This window comes from Zalophus californianus, chromosome X (genome assembly GCF_009762305.2).
Source record: "Zalophus californianus isolate mZalCal1 chromosome X, mZalCal1.pri.v2, whole genome shotgun sequence".
In the NCBI taxonomy this organism is placed as follows: domain Eukaryota; kingdom Metazoa; phylum Chordata; class Mammalia; order Carnivora; family Otariidae; genus Zalophus; species Zalophus californianus.
In genome coordinates, this window is record NC_045612.1 from 118,078,736 (window position 1) to 118,102,488 (window position 23,753).

Below are 23,753 nucleotides of genomic sequence, written 5' to 3' on the forward strand. Positions count from 1 at the left end.
ACTCATTTTTTAAAATTGGAAAAGAGAAAAAATGGGAAAAAGCCATACTTTATCATTAGATACAATTGCTGTTAATTCAGTGTATTTTCTTTTTATCCTCCTCCCTCACCCCCAAAGATTAAACCTTAACTTTTAAACTCTATTTTTCATAGACTTATGTGTACTGCTTTTTCACTTAAATATATCACAATTTTTTTGTCACCATATGTTCTTTGTATCATTTGGGGTTTTGTTAGAAAAAAATTCAACTGACTAAATTTTCAAGATCTTATTGGCATTTTTCAATGATTGATGAGTGGCAGCATCCAGTCTAGGAGATAGAAAAGAACTCCTGAGGAGCTGTACAAAATGAAAGACTCAGACAAGCAGGAAGGAATATAACTGAACCAATGTGAGTTCACTCCTTGGTGAGTCACAGATACGCCAGGTGGAGTCACTTTATTTGCAGCAAATAAGAGGATCACTGGGAAGAACTTCCAAAGCCACGACTCACTGAGCAAGGATAGATGAGTTTCTTTTATCTAGGGTCAGGATGAATATTTAAACAGGGGATCTTTGTCATCATGTGTAGAGGCAGGCATAAGGTTGCCCATGCACATTTGTTGTGTTTTTTTTTTTTTTCCCCTTTCCCCTGTTTGTTTTGTTTCTTAAATTCACACATGAGTGAAATCATACGGTATTTATCTTTCTCTGGCAGACTTATTTCACTTAGCATAATGCAGTCCAGATCCATTCACATTGTGGCAAATGGCAAGATTTCATTGTTTTTGATGGCTGAGTAATATTCCATTGTATATATTTACCACATCTTCTTTATCCATCAGTGGATGGACATTTGGGTTCTTTCCATAATTTGGCTGTTTTTGATAATTCTGCCATAAACATTGGGATATATATATATATATACACACACACACCTTCAAATCAGTATTTTTGTATCCTTTGGGTAAATACCTGATAGTGCAATTGCTGGGTTATAGGGTAGTTCTATTTTTAACTTTTTGAGGAACCTCCATACTGTTCTCCAGAGTGGTTGCACCAGTTTGCATTCCCACCATCAGTGTAGGAGGGTCCCCCTTTCTCCACATGCTCACCAACATCTGTTGTTTCCTGTATTGTTAATTTCAGCCATTCTGACAGGTGTGAGGTCCTATCTCATTGTAGTTTTGCTTTGTATTTCCCTGATGCTGAGTGATGTTGCACATCTTTTCATGTGCCTATTAACCATCCATATGTCTTCTTGGAAAAATGTCTATTCATGTCTTTTGCCCATTTCTTACTTGGATTATTTGGTTTTGGGGTGTTGAGTTCTTTATAGATTTTGGATACTAACTCTTTATCAGCTGTGTCATTTGCAAATATCTTCTTCCATTCCATAGATTGCCTTTTAGTTTTGCTGATTGTTTCCTTCACTGTGCAGAAGATTTTTATCTTGATGAAGTCCCAATAGTTCATTTTTGCTCTTGTTTCCTTTGCCTCTGGAGACATGTCTAGTCAGAAGTTGCTATGGCTGATGTCACAGAAGTTGCTGCCTGTGTTCTCCCCTAGGATTTTGATGGTTTCCTATCTCACATTTAGGTCTTTCATCCATTTTGAATTTATTTTTGTGTATGGTGTAAGAAAGTGGTCCAGTTTCTTTCTTCTGCATGTCACTGTCCAGTTTTCCCAACACCATTTGTTGAAGACAGTCTTTTTTTCCATTGGATGTTCTTTCCTCCTTTGTTGAAGATTAGTTGACCATATAGTTGTGGATTTATTTCTGAGTTTTCTATTCTGTGCCAATGATCTATGTGTCTGTTTTTTTTTTTTTTTAATTTATTTGAGAGAGAGTGAGCGAGCACGAGTGGGGGGATGGGCAGGGGGAGAAGCAGGCTCCCCACCAAGCCCGATGCGGGACTTGATCCTGGGACTCCAGGATCATGACCTGAGCCGAAGGCAGTAGCCCAACCGACTGAGCCACCCAGGTGCCCTGTTTTTTGTGCCTGTACTATACTGTCTTGATGACTGTAACTTTCTCACATAGCTTGAGGTCCAGAGTTGTGATGCTTCCAGCTTTGCTTTTCTTTTTCAAGATTGATTTGTCTATTTGGGGTCTTTTGTGGTTCCATACAAATTTTAGGGTTGTTTGTTGTAGCTCTGTGAAGAATACTGGTGGTATTTTGATAGGGATTGCCTTCAGTGTGTAGATTGCTGTGGGTAGTATAGATATTTTAACAATATTTGTTCTTCTAATCCTTGAGCATGGAATGCTTTTCGTCTCTTTGTATCTTCTTCAATTTCTTTCATAAGTGTTCTATAGTTTTCAGTGTACAGATCTTTTACCTCTTTAGTTAGGTTTATTCCCAGGCATCTTATTGTTTTTGGTACAACTATAAATGGGATCGATTCCTTGATTTCTCTTTCTGTTGCTTCATTATCGTATAGAAATGCAAGATTTCTGTACATTAATTTTGTATCCTGTGACTTGACTTTATTGAATTCATGCATCAGTTCTAGCAATTTTTTGGTGAAGTATTTGAATTTTCTATATAGAGTATCATGTCATCTGCAAAAAGTGAAAGTTTGACTTCTTCCTTGCCAATTTGGATGCCTTTTATTTCTTTTTGTTGTCTGATTCCTGAGGCTAGGACTTCCAGTACTATATTAAGTAACAATGGTGAGAGTAGACATCCCTGTCTTGTTCCTGACCACAGAGGAAAAACTCTCAGTTCTTCCCCATTGAGGATGATATTAGTTGTGGGTCTTTTGTATGTGGCCTTTATGATGTTTAGGTATGTTCCCTCTATGCCTACTTCGTTGAGGGCTTTTTATCAAGAAAGGATGCTGTACTTTGTCAAATGCTTTTTCTGCATCTATTGAGAGGATCATGGGTTTCTTATCCTTTCTTTTATTAACCTGGTGTGTCACGTTGATTGATTTGCAAATCTTGAACCACCCCTGCAGCCCAGGAATAAACCCCACTTGATAATGGTGAATAATTCTTTTAAGGTAGTGTTGGATTTGATTTACTGGTAACTTGTTGAGAAGTTTTGCATCCAAGTTTATCAGGGATATTGGCCTGTAATTCTCCTTTGTAGTGGAGTCTTTGGTTTTGGAATCAAGGTAATACTGGCCTCGTAGAATGAGTCTGGAAGTTTTCCTTCCATGTCTATTTTTTTGAATAGTTGGAGAAGAATAGGTATTAACTCTTTAAATGTTTGATAGAATTCCCCTGGGAATCCATCTGGCCCTGGGTTTTTGTTGGGAAATTTTTGATTACTGATTACCACTGATTATCACAAATTTTGATTTTGATTACCACTGGTCTGTTCAAATTTTCTATTTCTTCCTGTTTCAGTTTTGGTAGGTTATATGTTTCTAGGAATTAATCCATTTCTTCCAGGTTGTCCAATTTGTGGGCATATAATTTTTCATAATACTCTCATAATTGTATGTCTGTGGTGTCAGTTATTTCTTCTCTCTCATTTGTGATTTTATTTGGGTCTTCTCTCTCTCTCTCTCTCTCTCTCTCTCTCTCTCTCTCTCTCTCTCTCTCATGACTCTGGCTTGAGGTTTATCAGTTTTGTTGATCTTTTTAAAGAACCAGCTCTGGTTTCATTGATCTGTTCTATTGTTTTTTTAGTTTCTATATCATTTATTTTTGCTCTAATCTTTACTATTCTCTTCCTTCTGCTGGTTTTGGGTTTTGTTTGTTCTTTTCCTAGCTCTTCTGGTGGTAAGGTTAGGTTGTGTATTTGAGATTTTTCTTCTTGAGGTAGGCCTGTATTGCTATAAACTTCCCTCTTAGAACTGTTGGAAGACTTCATTTAGAATTCAAATTTTGGGAAGTTTGTTAAAAACCTCAGAAGGTTTTAAAGGGCATGCCTAAATAGGATTACAGGGTATCATAAATTTTATGTTTAATCAAGATGGCAATAAGAGATATCACAGAAGTTTAGCAAAACAGCTCCTTTGATATTAAGAAGTTTCAGTGCTCTAAGTAATCAAAGACCTGATAAAGATAAAGTATAGAACCTTTGGCTTTCTGGGCAGATCATGAATAGGAAAAAGAAAAACTTTCTTTACAATTTCTTATCAAGAGCACACCAGTAATCCAAGAAAAGTTTGTTTTTTTAATAGAAGAGCCGAATTTCAATCTTATACCAGTGTACTTTTATGATCCATTCACTTCAATCTTAGTCCTGACCACACATAAAGTTCTTTTCTAAAGTTTTTTGTTCACAAACCTACAACTTTCTTTTTACATCAGATTTTGTCCTAAGCCTCCTTTGTCTAAGTAATCAGTTTCATTGTAGGACAAAATTATGTTCCTTTCCCTCAACAACAATGTATTCCCATTCCTTATATCTTATCAAAAATACATCTTACTTTTCTTACATAACAGTTATTTCCCTTATTTCTAGCAGTCTCAATTACATTTATTGGAATATTTACTTTTAGAAACCTTAGTCTCAAGTGAAAACTAAGTAGTAACCAATTGTGAACTGCCTGTTGCTGCAGAATTCTTTAGATTGACAAATTTATGAATATACTTTACAATTTCTAGACACCTGTTTTTTTCATAGTGCAGTGTTCAATAAAACATAAAATATGTTCACTAACAGAATCAAGTATCCTCAGTTTCCCTGCAACAAGAAGCCAAGAGCAGACAAACCTACATTCAGTAATCACTGCTATCTTATTTGGAAAAGACTTAAGTATCCAATGAAATCAAACCAATATTATCATTTTACTTAGCAAAACTTCAAAGTTTCAGATTACCAAAGATTTTGAAAGCTCTTTAGAAGTTTACCTATAAACCTTTTTATCTACTCAATCTACTTGTTCTTAACAATTACCCATGAAAACTTCACAAGATAGACAGAAGCAACCAGCCTTTTAAGTCACTTTTGCTGACAAATTGCAGTAGATACAACATGAATGTAACTAATAAATCCAGGTAGAATAAAAGTTTACTAGTACATTTGATATTGATAACTCCAAAAGACATGTCTCTTTTAATTTACCAAAAATTATCCCAGATCATGTGAACTTGAAAAACATTTGGGTTCATTTTTATCTTTCTCCATTTTAGAATGACCAAGTTTTATAAGCCCTTGTCTTTTAAGCAATTAAGTAGAACTCTTGTCTGTGCCCAGTACATGCTTCCAGCGACACAAATTGCTGCTGTCTCCTTTGTCCAGGGTTGTAAGGGAAGGAGGAGGTGCACAAGGGCTAAGCAGCCAGGGTGGAGATTTAAACAGGGAACAACAACAAACAGACGGAACAGCCAGGTGGGACGGAGATTTCTTTCAATCTCCCACACCCTAGTCTCTGTTAGCTCACTCCCGTTTTGCCAGGTTAGAGCATCCAAGCCTCTGAATAGCTGGATCCTGTGATATTCCGTCACCCGGGGATGTCTAGATTTGACTCCAATTGATTGTTCTGTCCCCCAGAGTGTCTACCAGAGACCCTGTCAATTCTCCAGAGTATGCTGTTAACACCTGCTTGCCTAGGCTTTATGAGACAACTCTAGTTTTCCCTCTTAAAGCTGTGCCACGGACCTGGTGTAACTTATCCCAACAGAAGTCCTTCTGAGTAAAAGTAATCAAAGTGGCCATTGGATTTCAGGTGAGGACAGAATGCTAGGCTGGCAGTCAGAAGTACCAAGAAGGGAGAGTTCTCTCCAAAGAATCTACCCCCAGCCCCATTAGCTTGAATGGGGTTAGCCTGGGTGAGCTGCAACTGCCCACTGCTCCAGCCATTGAAAACCAGGGGGCAGAACCTCAGAATGACAACAGTCTCATCTGGGTCACTGAACCAACATGAGTGGGTTCCATGGTGAGTCACAGATATACCAGAGTTGTGGCACAAAGTAAATTTTATTTGCAACAAAGAAGGAGATCACTGGCAATAACTTCCAAAGCAGTGACTCCTTGAGCAGCAATGGGTGTGTTCCTTTTATTTAGGGTCAGGGTGAATGTTTAAACGGGGTTTCTTGTCATCATATATAGAGGCAGGCATAAGGTTGCACGTTCCAGATTGCCTGGTTTAAGATTCCATTTCTGGGAGAAACAAAGTTGTAATTAAGTCTTGGCTTGGTTATGTAAGGCTTAGCATAAGCATCTCCATTTTGGTTCTGTTGTCTTATTTTTAACAGTTCAAAACCATCCTGAGTATTTTGGGGAGGTGCCTGGATTTGCAGGCATGTGTGAATTTCAAAGGTCCCTTATTTCCTCATCTGAACAGATGAATTTCTGACATAATATTCTGAACATCCCACTGTCGACTCAAAGGGCTTTTTGAACCAAGAGGCCTTTCCAGTACAACCCAGCACTTTTGTCATTTGAGAAGAGGGAATCTCATCTTTGTGTTGGCAGCAGAGCCTGAGAGTTGCTGTTTTTGTTCAGGGACTATTTGTAGAACCTATCTGTAGATGCAAACTTGCCCTTTTATTCTCACTCTACGAGAGGCAGGCAAAGTTGTTATACTACACAAAACAACTCTTCTTCCCCCATCTGCTTTCCAGTGACATTTCTTGGGGCCTAATCATAATCTATAAACCCTGCCCTTTCTCCCATCCTGAGCACATCTTACTCCTCTTTGTAACACGGTGCCCAGCACAGTATATAGCATCTAGAGAACACTCAATACATGTTTAATTCATGTTAAAGAATACACAAATGGCCACAAACCAGTTATCTAGCAAAATTCACAAAAGATCATATAGCTCCTAATCACAGCTGTTGGAGCCAAGGGGATGATGAATAGTCAAAAAAAAAAAAAAAAATACGGAGGCCCTTAGGAAAAAGGACTTTGGAATAAAAGGTAGGAGTCCTTTAGATCAGTGCCTTTCAAACTTTAATGTGCATATGAACCACCTGGGGACCTGGGATCTTGTCTACATGCAACTTCTGGTGCAGCAAATCTAGGATGGGACTTGAGATGGTCTTTTCTAACATTCCTAAAGCCTTGTTAGCCAAAGTCTGGTCTGGGCATTGCAGGATCAGCATGACCTAGGCTGTTTGAAATGCAGAATCTTCAGCCCTGCCCCAGCCTTTCCTAACCAAATTTTGGCTCCTTTTTCATCAGATTCCTGATTCCTTCGAACATACCCTTTGAAAAGGTCCAAGGACTCCTTATTGATTTCTCCCTAAGGTTGCCAGGCTCTACTTCAGAAGTGGTATTTTTTTTTTTTTTTTTTTGGTGCCTCTATGTATCCATCATAATCAGTTGGCTTTTCTAAGCTCATTGCTAAGGGGCAATTGAGCAGATTTCTATCCCTTGTACCTTTCTGAAACCATCAAACTTTGAACTTTCAATCCATTTGATTCAAGCCATGTTTGTTTAGGGACTGCCTGATAAATAGTCTAATACTATTATGCATGCTGTTTACTGGAGGGTGGGAAAATACAATACTGAATAATGAATCCTGTGGACAAGAAAAGGAATGTGGAAATTTCACCTAAAATGAAGTCAAAATATTAGATTCAGTAGGTAGAGAAAGATGTGCCGGGGGTAAATAAAATGCATTTACATATAGATAACTCACAGAATCACCTCTTTTTCTCTCCCCTGAGAATCTTTAACAAAAATGTGTATTGATTTTAAGCCATGAAATGGAAGGGTTAATAGGTACAGGTAGCCAAAGGCCAGTACCAGCACCACTGAAATTCAAAGATGTAAGTGAAGAAGAAAATATTACTGGCATGAAGTGAGGTACTCAGCAGAATTTCTGTCTTCAGAGAAACATCAAGATGGAAAAGAAGACTCAAAAAGGCAATGCATTAACACAGAGAAACAGGCTGAGATGAAAAGGATTATATGCAGTTATATCCAAGTCTGCTAGCACTTGGGAAATGCCATTAATTTTAAACATACTTACATTTAATGTCTATAATAGACTCCCCTAAATTAGGATTCTCGTAATGCCCTTGAGGTCTTCTTGGATTTACCCTTAGTGAGGGAAAGCCAACAAAGGAGGATGTGTTTCCTGGAGGTGGTAGGTGCCGATGGGTCATGAGCTAGGCCCAAAGCTATCTGTGGGTTGGCTAAAATCCTGCTGAGCAGAGAGCTGGCAGGCTCTCATGAGCTTGCATCTGAGTGAGTGGCAAACACGTTTCACGTCTTTAACTGATCTACAGAAAGGTAACGGGCAAATATTGGTGCAGGTAGGGATAAGAAGGAAGGGAGAGTCAGACATATGCAATCTGGCCATGAGTAACATATAAACTAGCTGTAAGGAGTAAAATGGAATTTGGAAATGTAAATCCACAGAAAGGTCTCTGAGATTGAAGGCAGCTTTTAGTTAAAATGCACACTCTGCCATATTTAATTAATTTTACAAATGGAAGTTAGAAAGTGAGAATATGAGGAGCTATCCTGGAGCTTTATCAATAAATATCCCCTCCTTTATTTACAAGTGTCATGGCATTTTAACTTTGAAACATTACCTTTGGCTCCAACTTAAATTTCAGTTGCAGGCTGCACTTATAAGCGTACAGGATCCCTTCAATGTCCGTAAAAACTCCCAACACAGCGTTTTCCAAAGTGTGTTCTTAGGATACTCAGTCTCAATATATATTGCTTGAAAAGAGGATTCCATGGTTTAAAAAAGTGTGGAAATACACACAATTGTGGAAATACTCTTCCCGTCTAAAACAAAAGATGTGTTTCAGACCCCAGCTTCAAGTCATTTCATCATTATTATATTGTCAGAGCAATTACTTAATATAGGTCAGAGCAATTGCTTAATATAGCTAATGAAGTCATGCAACTCTTAAGTGACAGAGCTGGTACTTGAGTTAAAATTCTGTCTCCATCACCATATGGACTTCCTACTATTAATTAAATCACCTTTGTCAGCTCCTGGGTCTCCTGGCACCACAGTCCTTTAGCCAGTAAGCTGGAACTTACACTGATCATTTGTGATCAAGCACATATTAACTTCTCTAGAGCTTATTCCAGAAGTGGGCATAGCAATAATAATGTCAAACAGTAGCAGTTGTTGGGAAGATGATGCATGAGTCATTGGGCTAATGGTCAGAATACTTTTCAAAATTTAACAGGCTATCCACATATTTGGGTAAAAGATTTTGTGAAGTTGTATATGTTGGGGGCATCTGAAACACATGGATACACAATGGAATATTATTTAGTCATAAAAAAGAAGACAACCCCGCCATTTGTGACAACATGGTTGGACCTTGCCTTGAGGACATGATGCTAAGTCAGAGAATGGCAAATACTGTAGGAACTCATTTATTGGTGGAATCTAAAAATAAGTAAGTAACTCATAGATACAGAGAACAGATGGGTGGTTTGCCACCCAGTGGGGGTGGGGAATGGGTAAAATGGGTGAAAATGCTCCAAAGGTACAAACTTCCAGTTATAAATAATCCTAAAAAATAAAATAAATATATAGAATAACAAAAGCCATAAATATCAGTGAAATACAAATATAGAGGAAAAAATAAAGAAGCAAGGAAGTCACCTGCAGTTAGGCAGTAGGAAAATCTACAGCATATATTGTCATAGACTCCAAAGGTAGCAAAGTCCCAAGAGACCATGAAAAGTCAATGTTGCTAAATGGCCCAGAAAGTTCAATGAAACTAAAGTAACTGAAAGTGACTAGAAGGAGACCATTGGTCATCTTGATGAGAGAATTATTGGGGAAGTTGTTGGCAAGGACCTCACACTGCATGAGTCAAGGTTGGCTTGAGCCTATGGTGCGTGTGATCCAAAGCTTGAGGCAGAGAACACCCTATCTGCTTTAGGATCTGGGCAGTAAAAGGAAGAAAGAGCAGTAGCTAAGGGGAGAGCAGTTTTCTTTATAGCTGATGGCAGAAAAAGAGTGGAGATGTGATAGAGCCGAGCTCCCAGATGCTGAGTATGAACGGGCTCGGGAGCATGGTGACAGGGATGAGACAGTCACCTTGACCCAGAGCCATGTGAAGATGCAGAATGGGATGGATGGAGTTACAGGGATGGTTTCTCTTGTTAGATGAAACTTCAAGTCAGATTTTTCCATCATGTGCATATTTCAGGAGTAAGCTGTATTCCAGAGATCTCAAACCCAGATACCTATCAGGGTCAGGAAAGTAATAGCATATGCAATTATTCAAGATATGCCATTATATAAAATCTTGGACTTCCACAAAGCAGGAAGCATGATTCTTGAAGCATGAGACGCTCTTAGTGCATCCCTCACTTTCTCAATTTTGATAGAGACATGGTCGGAAAGAAGAGCTTCCCTTTAGTGAGAAAAGCAACACTCCATGTGTGCTAACCAGTGCAATTGATGGCTTGGTCTCTGGATCAAGGAGACAATATGGAGTGGTAAAGTCTGAGTGGACCTAGAGAGTATGTGGTAAAGGGACCAGTCACTGCTCAGTTCCTACTCACTGCTGTCATGTGTCCGGGGGTGGGGGGTGTAGTCAGGAACTGTCACATCTCCCGACATTTTAGGAAAAGCCAGAACACTAGATGTTTATGTGAAATATCCTGATTATTGTATCTTGGCCTGGTTGGAAAACAAAACAAGACTGGGTAGGCCATCTGGGCACCAGACCTGCCCACTCACCAATCTGCATCCTCTGTTGTACACATTCAATTCAACCTGTCACAAACCTGGGAGACAGCTTTTGATACCTGAGAGTCAAAAGTTACTTGTGGTTTCCTTTGGTTGCACTGATTAAAGGGAAGGGAAAACAAAATCCTTCAAAGCCAAGTGAGCGATCGGGATTAACGGTCTACCAGGACAATTGATAATGAGAAAACAGAGCAAGAGGCTTAGAGTAAATAGGTTCTACAGCAGTTGAACAGTTGTTGGTCTGATTTGATAGCAGGAGGCGTTCTTAAGTCACGTTGAGCTAGGGTTAGCTTTACTTACCATGATGAATCTACATGTATTGGTAATCCAACAAGGGGGTATGAATTCCAGTGAAATGCTATGCAGACATTAGAGACATTAAGGATTTAGAAAAATACTTATTTACTTTGGGAACTTCTCACGTTGTATTGGTGATGGTTCCAAACAATATTATCGGATTTTCAACCTTTAAAACAGCTTAAAAGTATTATATACCACACGATTCCATGGCTTCATAAATTATTTTTATTACATATTTTTCATTTTCTGAAACAGAAGCTCTTTTACCTAAAGCAGTGTTCTAAAAAAATTTGTGGAAATAATATTCTCAGAGATTTGTTATGCACATTAGCACACTCAAGAGTCTGAGAAATTCTATGGCGGAAAACTTTGATTTTGTTTAATGCAGTGTTTCTCAAAATTATAAGATGATGGAGACCTTTGGGCCCAGAGTAAATGATGGAATGAGCAGTCTAAGGGATCTCCTTGGGGAAATGCAGGCCTGTAGACCTAGAGAACAGCACCTGAGAACCACTGTGGCATGGTATTAATGGAACTGTAGCCCTCTCGGCTGTGATCTAAGTCAGGTCCGTAAAGCTGGGGGAAGCTCCCCGCATAGTCAACATTTGAGTGAGCCCAAACCTTATCCTGCTCCGTGAGCCCGTGACCAATGACAGAAGGAATGTCGTTGCGAGGCTTGAAGAGAAAATGGCCCTTCTGACATCCAGTTCCCACCAGGGCTGCAGACCAGATATTCTGGGTTCTTTGCAAACCGTCACTGTCTCTTTCACTTGATATTTTCCCAAAAGCATCGGGTTATTTGCTTTGCCTAAGCTGTGTTTGGTAAATGTTAATTCATTGATGTATATGGGGGGAAAGATCTAGAAACGAGGGAGGGGAAGGCTAGCCTAGAACTTGAGAAGATTTTTTTTAATATTTTAAAGATTTTATTTATTGAGAGAGAGCGAGCAAGTGGCAGGGGGCAGGGACGGGCAGAGGGGGAGAGAGAATCTCAGACTGCATGCGGCACGTGGAGCCTGACGAGAGTCTCGAACCCACAACCCTGAGATCATGAGCTGAAATCAAGAGTCAGACGCGTAACCAACTGAGCCACCCAGGTGCCCCCAGAATAGTCTGTTTTTTAAAACCCCAGGAAGTAATTTCCTTCTCATGAAGTAGGCTCCGGCCATGTGGCAGGTATGTGCTAGGTGCTGGAGAAGCAATGGTGAATACCATCCCTTCACTCGTGAAGTTTATAGTCCAGTGGGGAGAAAGGCATTAATAAGAATCACACAAGTATCTGAATATAAGCTGTAATAAGTGCTATGAAGAAAATGTGCTGGTGTCATGGGAGTATCTAATGGAACCTGACCACATCCTTCAAATGAAAGATACCTTTTCTTTTTTACTGAGGTATAATTGACATAAAACATTATATTAGTTTCAGGTATACAACATAGTGATTTCATATTTGTGTATATAGCAAAATGATCACCACAGTAAGTCTGGTTAACATGCATTATCACACAGTTATAATTTTTTTTCTTGTGATAAGTACTTTTAAGATTTACTCTTAGTAACTTTCAAATCTGCAGTATAGTGTTAGCAACTATAGTCACTATGCTATATTATATCCCCATGATGTTGATTTTACAACTGGAAATCTGTACCTTTTAGCCCCCTTCACTCATTTTGCCTACCCCCGTCCCATCCACCTCTGGCAACCACCAGTTTGTGCTCTGTATCTATGAGGTCAGTTTTTCTTTGTTGTTTTTTCCTTCTGTGTTATTTTTACATTCCACATATAAGTGAGATCATATGGTATTTGTCTTTGTCTGACTTACTTAGCATAAGGCTCTCAAGGTCCATCCATGTTGTCATAAATGGCAAGATTTCGTTTTTGTTTTTTTTTTTTACAGATGAATAATATTCCATTATGTACACACCACATCTTCTTGATCCATTCATCTGTCGACGGACATTTAGGTTGTTTGCATGTCTTGGCTATTGTAAATAGTGCTGCAATGAACATAGGGGTGCAGATAGCTTTCCAAATTAGTGTTTTTATTTTCTTCAGATAAATACTCAGAGGTGGAATTGCTGGATCAAACAGTAGTTCTATTTTTGATTTTTTGAGGAAACTCCATACTGTTTTCCATGGTGGCTGCGCCACATTACGTTTCTACCAAGAGTGCACAAGGGTTCCCTTATTTCTACATCCTCACCAGTGCTTGTTATCTCTTGTCCTTTTGATACTAACCATTCTGACACATATCAGATGATATCTCATTATGGTTTTGGTTTGCATTTCCCTGATGACAAGTGTTGTTGAACATCTTTTCGTGTACCTGTTGGGCATCTGTATATCTTTTTTGAAAAAAACGTCTATTCAGATCGTCTGTTCATTTTTAAAATCTGATGGTTCGGGTTTGTTTTTTTTGCTATTGAGTTATATGAGTTCAATATGTTTTGGATATTTGCCCCTTATCTGATACACGATTTGCAAATATTTTCTCCCTTTCTGTAGGTTGCCTTTTCATTTTGTTGGTGGTTTCTTTTGCTGTGCAGAAGCTTCTAAGTTTGATGTAGTCCCACTTGTGTATTTTTACCTTTGGTGTCAAATCCAAAAGAAAAATCATTGTCAAGACCAATGTCCAGAAACTTACTGCCTATGTTTTCTTCTAGGAGTTTTATGGTTTCAAGTCTTATAGTCCAGACATTAATCCATGTTTAATTTCTATATATGGTATAAGATAGTTATCCAGTTTCATTCTTTTGTATGTGGCTGTCCAGTATTCCCAGCACCATTCATCGAAGAGACTGTTCTTTCCTCATTTTTTATTCTTGGCTCCTTTGTTGTAAATTAATTGATGATCTATGTGTGTGTTTATTTCTGGGCTATCTATTCTGTGTCATTGATTTATGTGTCTGTTTTTATACCAATACCATACAGATTTGATTGCTATAGCTTTGTAATATAGTTTGAAATCAAGAAGCCTGGTGCCTCCAGCTTTGTTCTTCTTTCTCTGGATTGGTTTGGCTATTCAGGGTCATTTGTGGTTCCACACAAATTTTAGGATTGTTTGTTCTATGAAAAATGCCATTGGGATTTTGATAGGAATGGCATTGAATCTGTAGATTGCTTTGGATGGTATCAGCATCTTAACAAAATTAATTCTTCCAAATGATGAGTACAACATACTTTCCATTTACTTGCGTCTTCGACTTTTTTCATTAATGTCTTACAGTTATTAGTGTGTGGGGTTTTTCTCTTCCTTGGTTATGTTTATTCCTAGGTATTTTTTTGATGCTGTTGTAAGTGTAAGTGTTCTCATTTCTCTGATAGTTCATTATTAGTGTATAAAAACTCAACAGAGTTTGGTATATTGATTTTGTATCCTGCAACTTCGTTAAATGTGTTGATTAGCAGTTTTTTGGTGAAGTCTTTCAGGCTTTCTGTATATAATGTCATATCATATGATATGCAGACATAATGTCATGTCTACAAATAGTAACAGTTTTACTTCTTCCTTTCCAATTTGGATGCCCTTTACTTTTTTCCTTGCTTTTATTTCTTTCTTGCTCTGGCTAGGACTTAAAATGCTATGTTGAATGAAAGTGACAAGAGTGGGCAGAGAGAGACCTTTTTTTTTTTTTTTTTTTTTTTAAAGAGAGAGTGTGTGTGTGTGCGTGTGTGGGCAGGTGGGGAGGGTAGAGGGAGAGAGAATCTTAAGCAGCCTTCTTGCCCAGCACCAGCCAATCTCACGACCCTGAGACCATGACCTGAGCAAAATCAAGAGTCAGATGCTTAACTGACTGAGCTACCCAGGCACCCCTGAGAGATAACTTTTTGGAGCAAATGATGAGCTGAGAGTTACTGTGAGGAGGTGAGGTGGGAAGGTTGGGATAGAGAATTCCAGGCAGAGATGGGACCTGTTCCATGAAAGAAAGGGAGGTATATGCAAAACGACCCCCAAAGGCTGAAGGAGCAATAAGACTGAAGAAAAAGGCCGACAAGGCCAGCTTGACAAGAAATGGTTTATTAAGGGGATTTATAGATAGAAGCATGTCTTGGGTGGCAGCAAGACAAGTAGATCTCTAAGGCCTCACCTCCCATAAGACCTGCTTTTATAGCCCTAGAGGCTGTGGAGTAGGTGCTAGGAGACCACACAAGAGGAGAGTGTTTGAGAATACGTGAATGTCATAGTCATATCTCCAAGGCAGATCAAGGACATTATGCCCCAAGGGTATACTTGAGGATGTGGATAAATAAGGAAAAGAATGTGGGAGTGGGGCTGTGCTCTAGAAGGCTTTGGGTCAGAGTGGTCATCATGGAGGATTTGATCAAGACGGCATTAGTCTGGTTCATACAGGACCAAACCACAAAGAGGGAGAATGGGGGGGGGGGGAAACTGAGGTTGTGAAGTTAGACAAGAGCCAGATCTTCGAGGAGCTAGGAGGCCAAATTAGGAAGTGTAATCATGGGCTGAGCCATGGAAACCATTTGAGGGTTTTAATCTGGGATGTGGTATGATAGGATATGCATTTTCAATGAGTCCTGAATATCCCCGAATGCCATATGGAGAAAGGACTATAGAGAGTCAAAGCGGATGTCCAGATATTGCCTGAGATTGTTGCAGAAGTCAAGGGAGCAATGCTGTGGATTAAAGAAGAGGGGTGGGAGTGGAGAGGGAGAGAAGTGGAGAATGGAGGGGCCCTGTGGGGTCAAGGGTGAAGGTCAGGTTTCTAGCTGGTATAAATGAATGGAGGGTGGTGCCATTCATTGAGAAGGGGACTGGAAGACCAGGTCTGGGGGAAGATCAGGAGTTGTTTTTGACATTTTGTGATGGACATCTGGAACTGCTAAGTTGACGGTTGATACATATCTAGACTTAGATCAGGAGGTCTAGTTAGAATGTCCAAGGGTTAATGGCTTACCAGTGCTAATTGCAGCCCTGGGCACCTATGAGGAGAAAAGAAAAGGAGCCCAGTTCTAGTATTAACATCTTAAAGACTTGGTGGAGGAAGATAAGCCAGTAAAGGTCACTAAAGAGTGTTGGTGCGAGAAGAAAGAACAGAAACCTGGTAGTTGGTATAGCCAAAGGCTGCTGTAAGAACTCACTTCAAATTCCAACTGAAGCAGGTTCCATTGGATGAAGTGAGAAGGACATCACTGTTGGACCTTAGCGAGTACTGTTTTTCTGGCGTGATGGGAATAGGCACTAAAATGGAGTCATCACAGGGAGCAAGATGGAAGTGGAGATGGGGAGATGTGGTGAGGACCCTTCCTAAAGAGGTTTGTCGAAGAGGGAGGCCAGATTTCAGTTCTGATTTTGGCCTCACCTGTGTGATCAACCTGACTTATATCCGGCCCTCCACTCGTAGAACCCAGAGGGTCTATTCCACTCACTGTAGAACGGTAGATGTGAATTTTTTTTTTCCCCTCGTTCATTCTTATTACTCTTGTGCCTCTTAAGAGAATCTTGCTGACGGTGATTCTAGTTTTGAAGACACAATATGTATATTTATTATACTATATCCCCTTCCCAAATAAAGCCAATTAAATACTTTATCTGGTGTTAGAATGTTTGGACTCACCAAGGTAAGAGTTACTATGTCCATCTCTCTTGTGGCAACTTCCTAATGAATTCTCAGGGGACATACTGAGTATACTCAATTTTACTCTAAGCACTGACTTTAGATATGACTCCTCTATAAGATGTATCTCCATCTTTAATGACTAAGCTCTTAATTAGTTTAAGTGATCCCAGAGTAGTAAATACTGAATTTGAAAGGAAGCTTTGCTTTTTATATCCGTTTCTTTTACGTTATTACCTTTTTAGCAACCTGTTAGTTCAGCCACATTTAAAAAACAGTTAAATTTTGCTCAACTGTCATACTATTGTTATTGCTCCCAATAATAACCTCATCCCTCTTCACTCCCTTAAAAGGCAGTAGCTTGAGTCATAGAGTCAGAATATTGGAAAAGTGCCCCAAACACATTTTTGACATTTAGTTTATGACAGAGAACAGTGATTTGGTATTTGACTCAAGTTGCTCAAGCACATTTGCCTATTAGCGGGCAAAAGCAATTCAGGGCAAATCTAACTGCAAATAGTAATTGTACTGAATGAATCTGTATGCTAGTATTACAGTGAGGGCTTGGTGCAGAAAAGGTAGAGGAGTATTGGAGTGGGAAAGACAAATGATTCACTTCTTTGTTATTGTCCCAGATCCAGCAACAGGGGACAGGCATAATATTAGGAGTTTGGAGGTTTCTTGCAGTCAGAAACAAGAAGACCTACATAGAGAGAAGGGGAAATCAAGTCTGAATTTGTGAGGCAATAGCAAATCCATGCAGGGCAGTTTTAGAGGACTTCCAAAAACTAGTGAGATTTTTCAACACACACACACACACACAGACACACACACACACAGAGCTCTAGTATTACCTGAAAATTTGCAGGGAACTTTCTGGAATAGTACAATTCAGTGTGCTGGAATTTGATCTAAAGTAAATTGGACAGTACAAATGCTGGGAATCATGATGTGAGTTTCTGTAAGAAAAGGATTTTCCCCCTTTCTTTGAGTTTTAACCTTCCCATGTAGCTAGATTCACAGAGCATATTTATGTCCAAAAAAACTGATTTAATTGAACTAATTGAAGTGAATGGGTTATTCTGAAAGAGAAGAGAAAGTTGAAAAACTGTTTTCCACTAGAGCTTTGTTTACAAAGCTAGTGAATGTGATGGGATAGCACTCTCATAATCCAAGTTAGCTTATACAGAAGGGATTTTGCAGATATAATTAAGATTCTTCATCAGTTACCTCTGAGTTCATCGGTAGGGAGATTTGTCCTGGGTGGGCCTGACCTAATCAGGGGAGCCCTTAACGGGGCCCTCCCTGAAAGAAGATATTTGAAGTGAGAACAGCCATGTTGTGTACTGCCTATCCGGGAGGCCATTTAGCAAAGTCCTGGGAGTGGCCTCTAGGAGTTGAAGAGCAGTCCCCGGCTGATGGCCAGCAAGAACTTGAAGACCTTAGTTCTACAGCTCCAAGAAAAGGGATTCTGCCAACAACCTGAAGGCACTTGGAAGTGGATCTTGATCCAGTTGAGCCTCCAGGGAGGATGCAGTTGGCTGACAGCATAGCTGTAGGTGTTGTAAGACCTTGAGCCAAGAACCCAGCCCCGTTGTGCCAGGCTCGACACATGCAAACTGTGAGATAATTTGTGTGGTTTTCAGATGGTAGGTTTGTGGTCATTTGTTACATGGAAACAGAAAACTTAAATGCTCTGATCTTATTGAACACAAGACTCCTTGAGGTCACTAGACTGCGGCTGAGACAACTTTGCGCCACACAGCTAGTAGATGCCCTTCTCTGGAGTGCTAGATAAACCTCTGACAAGGCTGAGGATGCAAGCCAAAACCCTCCATTCAAGTAAATAGTACATTAACCCATAGGTTTCACACCTTTGTCAAAGTATGGTCTGTAGCTTAGAATACCAAGAAACTTACTTTTCCAGCCAAGGGTCTTGAGCGGCAATTGTGTCTTGTCACCTCTGCTTCTCTTTAAGTAGTTTATCTTCTCTTTTCCTCTCCTGCTGTTTGGTGAAGGTAAAGTTCTCAGACCTGTCCTTTGAACATTTTAAACTATCACTCAGATTGGCTCTGGGTGGTTGTAAAACAGATAAGCATTAGACTTGGGAGACTAGTTCAACTCTTGGCTCTGAAAGCAACTAGCCACATGACCTTGGGACAGAGAATTATTTCCCTGGCCCTGGGTTTCCTTCTGGGTAAAACACAAGACCTTATTATATATTCCCAGACGGTTGAGGACAAAGGAGCATGGGCCAACTGGTAAGAGTTTCAAGAACCACTCAAATTCCCCCTTTAGAAAGACTTGGAAATGCGCACCTATTTTGCCCCTCTGGGTCAAGGAGATGTTTCTCTATATTCTTGCCCGTTGAACCAGTTGTCTCAAATACTTTAACATGTGTAGATTAGTTTTATTTTGCGTGGCAGGGGACACCAGTGGGTAGGGATAGGAAGAGAATCTTTAGACAATTCAGGGAGGTAATTTTATTCCGTGGAAGGACAAAATTACAAGATGTGAAAGAGCCTATGTGATATTTTTATTGAATTGTTACAAATTTAAGGGAAACTCATGGGTGGAATATTGCGAGATCAATTCCGTGTGTGTGCGCGCGCGCACGCGTGCACTGTTCTGAAGGGGTGTGGGTGCAATGGTAGAAGGAAACATCTGACCAAAGTGTTTTTTGGAAGGGATATTCCTTCCGAGGATTTAAGGCAGCCAGTCATCACTACCCTTCTAAAGTATATCCCTTGACCTGAGCACTAGAATTAAGAGTCGGGTAGCAGGAAGGCAAGGGTAGGAGTACAAAGCAGGGAAGAGTTTGGAGAACTGATGATTGGCTTTGTATGAGGTGGGATAGTCAGTAAGATCAACCCGAGTGTGGAAAGTTCTCGGAAGCTGGGATGGAAGGTGGGGGCAACAGCAGCAAAGCAAGGCCAGCCTCTTCAGGGCTGCTTCAAGTGCCTTCTTTCCCCTCACTGTCACACTCATCCTGCACAGCAGCACTACGATTATCAGCCTCAGAGATTGGGAAACTGAGGCCCAAGGAGGTCAGTTAACGTTGCCGTCACACGGGCAGCGGGTGGTGCGCTCGGAGCGCAGCTGCATGCGCCCAGCTAGCCTGACTACAGAGCCCTCACTCCTAACCACCTTTGACTCCAGTAGAACAGACGGGACAACTTCCATTCTGTCTTCCTGGGACGGGGAGAGAGGGGGAGCCCTGTGCTTCTGGGGGCTGATGTTCGGACATCAGGGAACCTCGAGTTGTTGAAAACTTCGGGGAGAAAGCAGAAGATGGGGGTAAAGGAACCAATCCTTCCCTAGCTGGAACTTTCCCCCCAGGAGCTCTTGTTTCCTAGAAAAGTGTATCTTTTAGGAAGGGAGGGCACGGCCTCACAGTCCTGGGCAGATGTGCTGCTTCTTGGTAGGTTACCATTTTGTCTTTGTAGCTCTGTTCTGAATTTCTCTTATCGTTTTGTATTTCCACCTCTTTTTCAGTTTAGAAGATGGATCTGTCCTATTCTATTTTTACGGAGTGGTAGCTGTCACGTGGGGGTTTATCTTCCAGTGGTGAGGGGACCACACCAATAATTCTCAGGCCGCTCCCAACCACACCCACACCCTGTGGATGCCTCCGCACAAGGACTGCCTTCCAGGGACCCAAGAGCCAGGTAGGGCTGTCTCTCCACAGCCTGCTTCCTGTCAGGTGGGAAGGTGCACTAGGATTGAGGGGACGTTGGGCAGTTCTGGCTCATGTGGGGCAGCTCTACAGAAGGTTCCATGATGGAGCCCCCAGTCATGACAGTGAGTCCAGTGTTAAGTTTGGGGATAATGGAGAGCTCCACTGAAGAGTAACCAGACCCTGACCCGGGCTGAGGAGAAACGGGACACACAAGGACATCACCTGATAACACGACTGTAACTCTGGACGCTTACAGCACTGTCCTTATAAAAATGCAAAGCAGGTCCAAAAGAAATTAATGTGATCTTTGAAAGGTCAGAGTAGGCCTGAGCATTGATTTTAAGATGCTTCATCAATTGGAGACCAGAGGTTTTTCCTGATGATATTTATTTCATAAATGTAATTATTTTTCTAAAACATATTAAAATAGAAAACATGTTCTTTTGATCAATTATACAAAGAAAATAACAATATAGTAATAAAAATACTGAAAATATATGAAAAGCACCAGAATATTAGAGAAATTACACTGGCAACAATTCTAGGAATATATTTTTTTGCAATTGTACAATAAAGTGCTATGAAATCCAGTCAAAATTAGTGGCAAGATATAAAAACAGTTATGGTATTATTATGAAATTTGAGGCTGGGTTTAACCACAATTGAATTTGTAGGCTACTTTCAGATCAAGCTAATGATAGTTTATTAATATTTTCATGGAAAGTCTATTAATTTCCATTCTCAAGTGAAAACAATCTAAATCTCAATGTTGATCCTTGGTAATCTGGTCGTGAACAGCTAATGACAAGATAAAAAAGAAAATTATTATCAGAGTCCTCAGAGTAATCATCATACAAAGTGTGATGAAATAAAATCAAAAGAAGACAGAAGAAAATCAAATGTAAATAGGTGATTAGTTAAGACAAGAACAAAAGTTTAGATGCCTTTGCTCTTATAGTTAATTTTAAGTACTCTTGCCTAGTCACACTGAATAGACACACAAACATTAACAAGATAGGTTATTCAATGAACTGGCCAGACATCAGGGAAGAACAACTTAGCGAGTCAATGTCATTTTCATCGGAAACATTAAAGGGACACTGTTAGGACAGCATGCTTCCAATTCTGACCAATGATTTCCTCATTTCTTTGCTGAGGAGCAAAAAACATACACAAATACTTTGGGGTTAGAGGATGGCTGAGCCGGGGATGTGACACAGAAGGGGACACCGCTGTGCACACGCACACACAGGGAGATACTACGGCCAGTACTTAGGGTGTACTGAAGTCACTTTCACATCTGGAGTTGGCAAACTGCAACAGAAAAACCCAAATTAAGACAAAGTTATCAGACCAGTGTCCTTTTAAGGTTTTATTTCTAGGCCAATTTTGAAGGGACTCTATTATATCATTCTTCACAACTCAGTGAATGAGTTGAAATGAATGAGATGAAAGCCGCCAACACTACACTTCAGAATAAAACATTTTCCAAGCATGGCTCAATCAAAACTCAACATTTATTTAACAGGCAGACTCTTTTTCTTTCATATCAAGTAGATTTACACGTGAACCAACACGGACTGAAACCGGCTGTATAAATGAGAAAACAAACTCTTTTCATCCACCTCTGCCCCTGCAAGTCGTTATCACCTTAGGAACTCAGGAACCCAGGAACCACCCTTGGGATTACTGTGACAAGGGGAGAGGATCCAGCAGGTCCATCAGCCCCAGTCTGAAGGTGGTACAAGTGGATCATGAGTTCTACTTTTCACTCAGAAATGGAGACTTGATACTTGAGTTTTGATTTTTTTTTTTTTTTTCACGCTTCTAGATCCTCTAGTCTTTTTGTCAAGTTTCCTTCTTGTGGCTGATTTTAATAAGGAACTGAAATGTAAATGAATTCTGCTATGCCTCTCAAAAACTTTTCAAAGAAATTTTAACTCATTTAGAAAAGAGGGTGAAGATGGTACAACGTTGGAGTAGGCCTTTCTAATACTGAAGCATACGGGTCAGTGTCCAGCCACCGTGAGCAATGTGACACCGCATAAAAAAGACTGGAAAGTGGGACCGAAAGGATCTTTCTTCTCCATGCCACTGACAGAATTCAAGGAAAACCCAACCCAACTTAGTTTCCCCAGTTCTACCTAAATGTGAGTATTCATTAAAAAGTCCAAGATTAATAAAAGGCAGACTTTAAGTTAAGGAAGACAGATAAGAAACAAAGGCTAAAGGTGGTTTGGCATTAAATAGTTTTACATACTCAAAGAATATTGACTAGCATCTGGAAGTAATTCTCAAAATTACAAAGTCATGTTTACAGAAACTGCTCTGTATAAGTATGGTTTCTTCAATATACATGTTCTATATACATAGTATAGAAAAGCTAGTAAGTTGGCTCAGCTGTAATGATTTTGTCATTAAAAAAAGCAGATGACATTTTTTGGCTGCAACAAAACTTGTTACTTAAACTGTTCAGTTCAGCTAATGTATATCTATAATAAAACCTAAACTTTAGAAGTCTTCAAATCAAAAGGAAAAAATAAATTATATCTAACGTATTAATTTACATGCGGCGATGCCCTGACTTGGCTAACTACAGCTACAGTCTCTTCCAATCAATTTCTCCAGTGTTCCCTTAGTTCTAACAGACTTTATTTTCAAGACATATATTTGTTCCCCTCTAAGTGTGGCAAATTTCCTTTCAGGAAGCACAGATGTGCGGCACTTTTAGTAGCATGAAGTTCTGGGTCTTTTTCCAACTAATGAACGAAAGAGCCTTGCTTCCTACCGAGTGCCACTTCTTTAACTGTACAACAAATAGAAGAAAGAGATGACAAAAGCAAGCAACAGCATTGTTAAGGAAATCAGTAGCTGCTGGAACCAGATACAACGCTGAACTTGGTCTTCAAGCTTCCTATTGCTTTCTAGTAAACGATTGAGCTAAAGAGGGAAAAAAGGATGAAAGATTTCTATCAGTAAAATGGTACGTGAATCATGTAAACGACAAATAGGAATATTAGAAATCCAACCATTTACAGGATGGGGTCCATCCACTCTGAGCAGCCGGGAGCTGGCAACGCCATGAGGCATTGCATTTGTTTGGTGAATAGCCGTGCACCCTCTTACTCCTGTTTTGGAAAGGCCTAGTTTTCTCGTGGAGAAGGAGCAAAGCAAGTGCCTTCCTGGAGGTACCTAAACCAGCTACTCAGAAAGAGAGCCCCTCCAACTTTTTCAAGTTGAAATGGTACTCCTCTCGTGAGATCAGATTCTTTGGTACTCCCCAAGGCACCATATAACTTGTCCAAATTAAAATGGCCAGAGCTTTTCAAAAGTTAATAGATCTCCAAGAGTAACTCACTGCTTACGATTTCAGATTTGGCTTCCCTTCACAAAGAAAAGAGCATTTGTGTCATGTCTATGCCAAAGGTCTTCCTTGCATCAGTGGGGAAAAAGTGGATTTCTAATATTAGTTAGCATTAACACCTCTGTTTTAGTTAGGGAGAAAGAACACTTACTTGTAGATAAAGATCTTCGCTGGTTTTTTCGGACATGTTAAAAGCATTGTCTTTTAATGTCAGAGTGGTTGGTTTACTGCTCTCAACAATATGGCATCTTAACCTATGAAAG

The 23,753-nt window shown here is 39.9% G+C and overlaps 1 protein-coding gene and 1 long non-coding RNA gene across 4 annotated transcripts in view; one reads left to right on the plus strand and one right to left on the minus strand.

Moving 5' to 3' along the window:
* The window catches only part of LOC113930294, an 88,681-nt gene extending 68,587 nt beyond the window's left edge, over positions 1-20,094 (plus strand). The window contains exon 3 of the long non-coding RNA XR_003522509.1: positions 19,943-20,094. This is a non-coding gene — a long non-coding RNA (uncharacterized LOC113930294). The remainder of the gene's footprint in view (positions 1-19,942) is intronic.
* Positions 20,095-20,506: 412 nt separating this feature from the next.
* The window catches only part of MOSPD2 (motile sperm domain containing 2), a 58,522-nt gene continuing 55,275 nt past the window's right edge, over positions 20,507-23,753 (minus strand). Inside the window, exons 14-16 of one of the 3 annotated variants that reach the window (XM_027608732.2) lie at positions 23,642-23,744; positions 22,915-23,066; positions 20,507-21,440 (exon numbers count right to left, since the gene is read on the minus strand). In XM_027608732.2, the coding sequence (XP_027464533.1) occupies positions 22,929-23,066; positions 23,642-23,744 (241 nt within the window). In that variant the 3' untranslated portion in view covers positions 20,507-21,440; positions 22,915-22,928. Of the gene's footprint in view, positions 21,441-21,625; positions 23,067-23,641; positions 23,745-23,753 lie in introns of those variants that run through there. The other 2 variants (XM_027608733.2, XM_027608731.2) reach the window with 2 other exon arrangements.